General features: G+C 37.0%; 1 protein-coding gene across 1 annotated transcript; it reads left to right on the top strand.

Annotated features, from left to right (window-relative positions):
- Positions 1-2,049: 2,049 nt before the first annotated feature.
- On the top strand, positions 2,050-4,249 carry LOC124305302 (DNA topoisomerase 1-like). The gene is made up of 2 exons (XM_046764554.1): positions 2,050-2,465; positions 3,337-4,249. Exons 1-2 carry the CDS (start codon positions 2,216-2,218, stop codon positions 3,468-3,470), a joined length of 384 nt encoding a protein of 127 aa, XP_046620510.1. The 5' UTR covers positions 2,050-2,215; the 3' UTR covers positions 3,471-4,249.
- The last annotated feature ends 6,940 nt before the right edge of the window (positions 4,250-11,189 follow it).

Genomic DNA, 11,189 nt, shown 5'->3' with positions numbered 1-11,189 from the left:
CTTGAATGGAACACCTGTTTTCGAATTAACGAAATATTCGCAACCCACACGGATCTCCGTGTTTGTGCGAGTAATAGACGCTAATTGACAATCCTTGAATATATACTTCCATAATGTATTCATTCGCTCGTTTACCTTTTCGCCGTGTACTAATATGTGTATAACATATGTATGTGCAGAGCGTGGGCTATGATTGATAAAATTTCAGCGTCAACTATCTTGTACCGCATACTAGCCGGGTTCTCGTTGCCTCTTTTATTTATTTATTATATCGTAATTTTTACCTCCCCCCCCCCCCCCCCCCCGCCTTAGCCTTTTTTCTCAATCACTTAGTTTCACACCTACGTCAATTCTGTCGGGGTCGAGCGAGCCGCAGCATCACCGCTCTATGGCTGATATTAATCAATATACTTTCTTTGCGTCATTAACTCCCACGTGTGAGACAAGAAGTGATAGAGAAATTGAAAAATAAAAATGGAAACTAATGAATAAAACCGTTTGCCAATCAATTTCTCAAAGTTCAATCGACATGGCTAATCAATCAGTTTTTAACCATCAATCTTGAACAATTCAAAACCCAGAAAATTCAACATTACGGGTATGCTGAGAAAGAAAGTATGATTCACTTGTGGTCGTAAATATTTTCTTCTCCTGCGATCCCGGAATCTTAATATTTATAACGATTATCTGTAATATTATTATTATTGTTATTATTACTAATGGATAGAAGTTTATTTTTTTTAAAGATAAAACTAGAAAGGCGAATGGTTAACATCAGCAGCTGAAGATTTTAGTTTATTTATGCGATTTCGTCGGTGAGAGTTGTTTTTTATTTCTTTCTTTTCTCGGTAATTGCGAATGGTGATGCGATGCGGAATGCTTCTGAGATTCGGTCAGCGTAACAAACACAGTACATGTACATATAGGTGGGTACATACTATTTCGTTTCAGGTTAATGCGCGTTATACTTATGTTGATGATAATCACGGAACCTAGGCATCCCTCTCTTCGTGAGTCATCGACTATACATGTGTTCACGAAAATTGATTAATGTTTGCAAACTGGAGTTCTTCATATTTTTCTTCGTCCGTTTTGTAATTAATGTTCATTAATCCCCATGTCACTCAAAATTTCCTCTTGAATTCTTGAAAAACAACCGGATTATGCAAAGTTGAATCTTCGAAATACATCCAAACATGGTATTTAAATTGATGATGATTTAATTTACAAAATTTAATTAAAAGGCAATTAACGATGCTTTTTTTACATAAACTGACAGAGCAAAATAAGCACCATGTGATGAGAACCATCAACTTGGAAACGGAGTGCTTTGAACATTCTTATTACAGATGCAGGGAGAGATTTCGTATAAGTAAACCATCTGAATGTCATAAAAAAGTCGCCATTTTGTTTTCGTAATTGTACAACAAAAAGAAGAAGCAAAAAACAGAATGCGATTAAGTAAATTCTCGGAGGTTGAACAAAATTGAGTGTCGAATTACCCATTCACGTTTTATAATGCAATAAACCTTTTAAAAAAAGTATAGACTGCACGCTTTGACAGGTGTCAAACCGCGGAAGTGGGTATATTATACCTTATAGACTAATTAGTATGGTCCGTGACTATCTGTCGATTTGATTTTAAAACCTATCGCCGCGGGGGAAGATTAATGAACTGTACACGAAATAGGATATGAGGAGAGCTTGGACTACCGTAACAAAAATTGGTAAAAAAAGGAAATCAAGCCGCGCCTATACAGGAAGAAAATACACATTCCATCCATAATCTCTGATCGAGCACGTGCCTGAAATTTCTCATTCAGGCATAAACGTTACCTTATTTATAATGATTATTCGAGTAAATTTGAATGCCGCGATTAAACGGACGTACATATTTGAGCCTTTTGTATATTCACTGGATTGCTTTGTGTGTTACTTTTTCTAGCCAATCCTATATCCTTCGACTTACATTCTCGCTGATCCACCAATCATAACAGAAAATTCACCAGGTACACTGCCAAGTTCATGGTACTACAATTTCGTTCCGAGATACTGAGGTCAGTGTTCCACCGTTTGTTGACTAGCAGATAACTCGTTGTTGCGGACACTTCTTCTCATCGTTAAATATATCCATCATCTTGAATATTTTCGCTAAAATTCCACGATTCTAGTGACGTAATCAGCTGATAATAGGGTTGAACTGACTTTCAAGGAAATGCCGCCAATCAAGCCGAAGGAGAATCGTAGCCGCCAGTCGATGACATGCTGCGACGACTCGAGCTCGGATTCTGACTCCTACGATTCGGACGATATCTGCAGCTGCACCTCTTCAACTGATTCGGACTGTGAACCGAGACGTCGAAGCAAGGGGAAATTGGGGAGAAAAACGCAGTCGAAAAAAATCAAGCCAAAATCGAAGACCAATGAAAAAGGGGCCAAGTCCAAGAATAAAAACGGGCGTAAGAGTAAGTGGAAAAGTGCGGAGCCAATCAATGTTCGTTGTTATTTCTGCGACCGTTAGCCGGTTTAAGGATGTATCAGGTGTACAGTCTACTCAAAACTTGCGGTATAAATACTGAACAAGTACAGCTCCGGTTAATCAAGTTCAATCAGAACGAAACGTGTTCCTTTAACAGGGAGGAGGAAAGTGAAAAACGGACGAACTTGCTCGGAAAGAGTTGAGAATTATAATTATCCCCGATTTCTTAGACATCGTACCGTTCTGCATTTTTTCCTAAACGAATAAACGTGAAACATAAAAAGAATCGTGACTAATTTTTTTAATGATTGTGTTATCGACGAATCGAGTCGAACCTAAAATTTTATTCAACTCATCAACGGCCAGAGAAACAGTTGTAATATAAAATCAGTAGAGGTTGTAGATGACGAACTAATCCTTTGTTTAAAAATGTATTCATCACGTCAAATATCCATGACACTTTTTCGACTGGACTGTACACTTGATGCATCCTTAAACGACGCGAACGTGACAAGTAAGCGAGAGTGGAAAGAAAGAGATCGACGGTGAGAGAGAACGTGCAGACAAAGGTACAAAGGGTCGCAGAGATAAGGAGTGTGCCGGGGTTGCAAGCGGATCTACTCCGATGACGCAACGCCGCCGGCAGCCAATCAGCGGCGAGCTTTTCCGTTGGGCCCCGGATAAGCGGCCGTCCGATTGGCTGTCGGATGTGTCGTTTGAGGAGACGCGTGCTGCGTGTAACGGTAATAAACTTTGAATACCAATTCGAACGCGGTGTTGGAGGATTTTTCTTCTTCTCTGTTTGTTTTTCTCCCTTCGTCGAGTATTGTCTTGAACGCCGCTTGTTTTCATTTCAGATGAAGTGTCGTCTGCCTCGTCGTGCGACTGTTCCGATTGTTGGTCGGACAACGACTCGGACTCATCTGCCGAAAGCTGCCCATTGGCCTCCGGTTGTTGTCAAAGAAGTTCGGGGAAATCATCTTGCAAGTAAACGATCGCTTCGAAATCGTCAAATTGTGTGGTTCGATGGTAGAGCGATGAATTGATCGATCGACGTTCAAGTATGAGGCTCGCTCCTGTTCGAAACACAAGTGACGTCCCGGAATCAGCTTTCTTCTTCATTTATTTCATCTCTTTTTCGTTCTGCGTCCATTTTTGTGCCATAAATATAGCTGACGTAATCAATCTGCAGCGCGTCATTGACTGAATTGTTCCTTTCTGATGAAACTTTGACTCCTTCAAATTGATAGTCACTTTAATTTGTCGTACGGGTATTTGTACTAAAATATCATCAAATTCAACGTGTCACTATTATTTTCATCGTATTAATTTATACGCGATATCGGTATTAATTCATGACGTCATCAATTTACCAAGACAAAAAGACGTAGAAATTTGTTAAGCATTATCATATTGTATCGAGTTCCTGCAGTGCAACTCTAAATTAGATTGTCTGGGTAATATCATTCCGAATTGTTTTCGGCTGGCTGCGTTTCTATTTATCCTAAATTATTTACAGTTACATATATTAAGTTATATTGAAATATTATCATCGTGTTATAATTATAATTGTCAATATCAATTTATCATCGAATAAAGTGTTTTATCTATAGTAACAATCACCATATGATCATAAATAATATAATTAGTTTAATAATTCTAACAGAATACGAGTAAAATGAAACCGAGCAAAAAACGAACAACCATAATTGCTTCACGAGGTAAAACGGGTTCACTAAATTTAATCAAGAAGCACGAACCTGAAATTCTGGTAACTCTTCGTCATCGTATGTGATGTGATAAAATCAAAAATACAGATTTTTCTCTAACGCAATAAGAAAAAAATAATAATAATAATACACATCATCCAGGCACATAAAGCGGAAGTTTCTGATCATATTAGACTCCACTTGACACGAAACACATTTGCCTTTTCGATGTTTTTGTGCATTGAGACGAGGCGTTTGAGTTCTTTATTTAGTCAATATGACAATAATGAAATCAGCAGCTCGGTATATTCAAACGTTTTGCAATGTTCGAATCACTCGCTGTCATTTATTACGTGAGCATTGCATTCTGATCCCATGTACTTAACGTTCATGTTCTTGCCGATGTTTGATTGTTTTTGTTTGGTTCGTTGTATGTTTTGCTTTTTGTATAAGTTACATATGTCTTATTGTAAGTATACCACAATTACATATGCGTTTATTTCTCAATTTTCCATTTTTCTTCATATTATGAAACTTTCAACAATGTTTACAATCAATTTTTAATACTCTGGGCGTAAAGTGTATATATATATATATACTACTTATGTTATAGACATGATGTGTATACTAATTACGTTCAAAACAATGTTCGAATCCACTTAACAATTTCCATATTACGAAATTATGTAAGACACACTTATTGCGAAGTTTTCGATTTAGAAAATAAAATTCCTTTGAAATGTAAAATCATTCTACTATTCCTCACCTACGAATAAATTTGTGCATCAAAGTGGATTATTTTTATACAAATTGATAGCCAAATGGAGGTCAAAAAATTCATAAAATATTCACAAGTTCAGTTGGATTAAAGTCCGCGGTAATAGGTTCTAAAAATTGTATGAGTTACAATTTCCAATACATGGATGTGAGAAAAATTGTAAGATGCAGGATATCGTCGTTTAGAAATTTGCTTCATGAAAAATATCAGATCTTTTAATATAAGAACATCGCATCGAAAAATTTGATGAATCTAAAAATTTTAAAAGTAGAAGAATACAGAAGTGGAAACAGGATTTAAAAAGAACTTTGAAATGCAACATTAGGATATCATGAAAACTTATCTCTGCGTATTTATGTAGAGGCCTTTCGAAAGCAATTGGTCACTATTACACTGAAAACCATTCAATAAACAACCAAGTATTAAATTCAACACGTCGCTTACCGTACGAAGAAATAATTTCCATCCTCACTTTATAATCAACACGATATTCGGCATTTCTTTGGAATAAAGACTAATTGTGAGTTAGACTAATTAAAAGGAGTATTTTAGTCTCATAAAAACTGCGGAACGAAAGCGAAATAGGCATTGGTATTTATCTTGTATATAAGAAATTACGCAAAAAAAAAAGAACCACAAACATAAGCATTTTATTTCACTCCAGAATCACTTATAAACTAATACTAAAAGTTAACATACTTTTCTAGGGAAAAATGTCAGTGATAAATGTCTCATAAACTTTACTAATTTTCCGCGCTGCGAGATCACTAAAAAGAGAGTAAATACTAAAATTATTTCAATTCAAACTGATAATGTTAAAAAAACAGTCATAAGCCGACGTGCATTTCTCTCTGTAAATAAGTTCCAATAAATTAGTGTTTAATTCAAACTATTGATGGTAAGAGAAAATACTACTTTATTATGTATAAAAGTTGTTGCAGAGTTATAAGATTTCTACGTAATAATGTCATAAGAAAAATTACCAATGTAACAGTTTTTGATTTATAATTTTTACCAAGAAATAATGAATTCTATTATTTGAGGAATATTGCAAAACAATTGGATACCTATATGCCAGTATTTTCCGGCCCCAATAATAAACCTGTACGGACTCGTATAAATGCACCCAAATGAACCCGCACTGAGTGATCCACCTTCACACTTATGTCACATAAGGAAAAGGATAATATGTCAATATTCCTGGTTTGTACAAAAAATCGTGAATATCGAAGTAATAATTAATTTCTGAGAAAGTTATCCCATTAAAGTTACTACCCATATACATGTTTTACATGAAGTATACGTTTTTTCGGATAACTGAGTACGAATTCGAAATCGGATTTAAGAAATTTAAAATGGCGAGTTCAATATGGCGAACGACAATTTAAAATTCCATCGAATCCGCAGGAAAAACTCTGTCAACGGATTTTTGGCGTCGCTGATTACGAATCTGAAATCAACTTTTGAGAATTCAGTATGGCAAATCCAATCAGCGACCCCGAAAACCCCTGCTCAGAGTTTTTTTTACAGTATTTGATCAAATTTGACATTTTTTCCACCATATTGGATTCAATTTTTGAAACCTGATTTCAGATTCGTAGTCAATGACCCGAAAAACTATAGACTCGGTACAATAATGTGCGACTCGACGAGTTAAACCGTGATCAAAAGTACCGGAAAATGTTTATCCATGCCGTGAAGTCTAACCTTCACTAACGAACATCTGACCAACTAATCTCTCTTTTTTCCGGCATCACCTTCCTTACAATGAAGAGAGTCGATAAAAAATACCTCGAGATTGAGCGGACGTCGAAAAGAGTGCATCAAAAAGCGAAATAACCGGTTGATCAACGGAGTAAACGTAGGAAGTAAATAGATGGCCAGTCTCATTCACATAATAGGTGCGGAAAGAGAAGTACGCGCGGAAATATATGTGAGAAAGAGAAAGCCTGCAGGATGGACGCCGAATCGACGGCCTCACTCAAAATAGATCTTTATTATTGAGTGTGACGTCACGCCGCAGCGAGTCTCGGCCTATACACGCGTACACACACGCCTATATGTAACTGTAAATAACGTGCATGCGGGTACAAAAGTATCCGTACGTCATCGTCGCAAAATCTGATCTCTCCATATCTCCATCTCTCCGCAGTATATTCTAGGCGCTCAGTCAGGCAACACGCGGACCACAATCGGCTCCTCGAATTATTTACATCCCTACCAGGCTCAGCCTTCGCGTGTTTTTCACAACATCGACACGTCTTTTATAAATTCATAAACTCCCATGCACAAACATTTGTGTCGAGAAGTAATTCCAATCAGCCTTTTCTCATTGTTGTTTCCTTCCTGTTTGTTTCAAATCGTGGAAACCGATCGAGAGATCACATTTTCAATTATAACGGATTAGTGCAAACGTTCTCTCGTTCAATTGTCGCAAATTTTGTATACTCGTTAATTTCATTCTATTTCACTACAGACTCATTAACTTGGTATCTCTTAGAGGTTAATTAATCGCCCGTCTGCTCCATATAAGGATTTACAGGAGTTTATATTAGAAAGAGTTATATTTATTAATAAATATCAAGCTCTTACATATCTTTGAATTACGCGTCTTATTTTCGAACTGACGCAGTTTAGCATCGGCCATAGAATGTTGATTATCCAGAGAGGATGTCTGATACACATACCAATGTGTCTAACTTGTCCATCGAACCTTTGTTTAAATACAGGTTACAACATTAATACTATATAAGTATTGTATTCTTGTGAAATTTTTGTTTACGTTATACTATTGACGTAACAAAAATATATCAAAATAACTTGCTCATCATGCCGTGCAGTCGGAGCGTTTGGGAATCGTTAACGAGTTGTACCTATAGGTGTATATAGGTATATAATACCCATACGCGTTATATACATATACATATACCAGTGAAATATTGTCCCTGTCGTATAGAGGTGTATACAGAATTAGCATTTAACGAAACACAGTATTCCCCATAAAAGAAACAAGCAAAGAAAGAAAGTAAAAGAGGGAAAAAGAACGGCATGGTTGACCGTATGGCAGCTCGCTTGTAACGATATACCTTATACATGTATGTATGTATATGTTCAGGTATATAGGTATAATATACCGATGCTAATTTTTTCAAGCTATTCGAAATGAACATACTTTTGAAACTGGAATCGATGGAACGGAATTCCTGTCCTAGAGATGCATACTCTGACCGTACGAAATTCCAACGCTAGGTTGTATGCAGGTATGCTTACGTACACAATCAAGCTTGCATCTATTGCATACATGTAATACGTACCTCCACCTCATTCCTGTGTAAGGTTCGAGCTGTTATTATGTATATATATATTATGCTATCTTTTCAATAATTCTCCTAAAGTTTATCAAATTTTTCGTGCAAATTTTCGTAAATTTTTTTATTTGGTTCCATTTTTCTTGTCTCACAAAATTTTACGCCAATTGCTTACTTTGAACCACATATTTCATTGACGTTGGTAAGTTTCGACAGCAAATTTTGATTACGTCAAATCATCGCGGATTTATACTTATATAATGAAACTTATTGCGTGAATGCGTGTTTAATGGTTAGCACAGATTACGACACAAGATTTTATCCATCTTGCATACGTTACACGATTGCCTCCCCTTCGATTTGAGAAAATATCAATTGTGTCATAAGGATAAGGTTCCAATCGCCTTGTAAGAAAACCTTTGTCAGAACTATAATCTCGTAACGATCTTTTACATTAACTCTTGCTTCGGTAACAGGCTTACAATTATAGGTATACTCATGTCGTACGATGTATAGGTATACCTATAATCGTTCACCGTACACGTGGTGCAAGTCACTTATCAAAGCAAGCAAATCCGGTTCCTGCCATGCTGAGCATCTTTTATTAATCGTGCAAGCATGCGGCATCGACGGCGTACATAGAAATACTTTGTACACTTTACAAAGTATATGTGTAGATTCACCTTTGTCAAGTATCGTACTAGTATAATGTACACATGGCCACAGTGATTCTGAAACGGATCACATTTTTTATATCATTCGGTTACGTTGGCAATAGAGAATTAGCTCTCAGCGCCACCGACGGCTAGGCGTGAAACAGGCTCAACCTTTATGCCCTTTCAGAGTCACTGCGGTTACGTGTACTCCATAATTTACATTGAATGATAAGCAAGATTCCAAGATCTTTCCTAATTTACAAGTTCGACACAAATTTGAAATTTCTATACCTCAGGCTGTCAAAAGATTGCGAACGACTCAAAACAACCGACTCGAACAATTCTCATGCAAAATGAAGCCAGAGTTAGCAGCCAAGCGTGTCAAACTTTTTGGAAATATAAAAATGCAGTTTAGTTTTATCCTCATAATTCTATAAAGGTATCGGAGGTTCAAGCTATTTCTGAAATTTTGAGTTTCGGTTTTCATTACCTCATTCGAATGAATGTTAGAACGTTTGGCGGTTCATTCTGGCCGTTAACTTCAGCCTCGTCATGGAAATAAGTATAGTCAATTCTGTTTCGCGTAATTTTTTCAAGACTACACTCCAACAAATCATGTCCGAGATTCGTGTTGCGAAATGAGTGATTTCGGGTTGTGGAAGGATGTCCAAGTGTCATCTGAAATCCTTGCCCCGCTCGGTCGGTGCAGCAACACTCTACAGGAATCCGGATCACATACTGTGAAATCATTTTTGTATTAACATCCAGCTGTGATCGTCGTGCCTGTGTAGTGAAGGTATCGGGGGAAATCCCAGCTCGTAGCAGCAGTGCGGTGCCTGATATCATCTCGTATAATTCGCTTCCCTGGGGCCAACACCTGCTGGTCCATGTTTCACCTCGACAGGAACGGCGGCTATGCCATGTGCACATAAGTGAGTATAATTAACGGTCCTAATCCAACTCATTCCGTCCATGATCTCGCGCCGTTACGTCATCGTGGAAAATAAAAAACAACGTTAACAATATCGTAAGGATGAAGTCGTGTAATCATCAACGAAAACGCTGTTCGACCGACTGTTGTTCCGTTTCGGCCCATGGGAACAATCGTCTGCATTTTCTTCTCCCTTTTTTTTTTGTTTTTTTTTTTCGGCGCGCTAATTATTGAACTGCGGAGTGACGAAGCGGGATGATGACGTCATTATTATAGTCGGAGGTAAATGACGCGATGTGTCAGGATGTGATTGTTATACGATAGAAGATCATGTAACGAAGCCTTGTGATTGATTCCCGTACTGTACAGACAAATTTTCAGTTAAGGTTACTGTACAGTCCAACTTCATGCGGACTATTTCAATTGTTTTAGCGTAACCGGTATTTTAATTTTAATTTTTATTATATTTATATTATTGTATTTAATTTATTCATTATTTTAATTTTTCTTCTGTTTTATATGCCTCGATCTAAATAGATGGCAAAATCGTATCATTTTCACGATTCCGTGATATATTTAGATCGGTGAACTGAAAGAAAAAAAAAACTTTAATTCCGACGTGAAAAAACTGAAGACTTGTGAAAAAAATAGGAAATATAGAGATCACATTATCGTGTGGTGTTTAAAAATCACAATACGAAACATTGAATCTGTGTGAATTTGTTCAGATTAAAAAAAATGGCGTTTTCGCAATTGATTTGCGATTTTGTATAAATTTCATCACTGTCTGAAGAAAATGTGAAAAAATTCCCGAAACTCTTTTGGGTTGTTAAGAACATCATACTGAAAAATGATTAAGATCGAAGAAGATGAGGTACATGGACTGCTAATTTAACGTGGAATGCCCGATGTATAAACTATGAAAAATCAAATTTTTCTCAATGCGCGGTAACTGAGTAGAAAAGAAAATTGAATATAATTAGAAGAGGCATAAAGTGAAATGAAAACAGAGTCGAGGAATGGAAATGGAAATGGAATGGAATAGAAAAATTGCCACAGCGGCCCTCAATTAGATGAGTAACCGTTTGACACGAGCGTCGCTAACGATGGCGGGTAGAGGTATACGATATGCACATCGTACTCACGAATCATACCTAGGCCTGTAACGCCGAGTCCTGCAGGGCTGACTCACCGCTTATCAAACTACACGTAGCTCCTTCCATGATTGATACTTACACCTAATCCATAGAGCTGCGACCGAAAACCATGAAAGAGCTGGCCGTGTGTTTGTGTGCGTCGGAGTCACGCATCGAAAATTCAATTGATGT

This window comes from Neodiprion virginianus, chromosome 5 (assembly GCF_021901495.1).
Source record: "Neodiprion virginianus isolate iyNeoVirg1 chromosome 5, iyNeoVirg1.1, whole genome shotgun sequence".
NCBI lineage: Eukaryota > Metazoa > Arthropoda > Insecta > Hymenoptera > Diprionidae > Neodiprion > Neodiprion virginianus.
The sequence above is the reverse complement of the archived record's forward strand: the minus strand, read 5'-3'. Positions and strand labels throughout refer to the sequence as shown.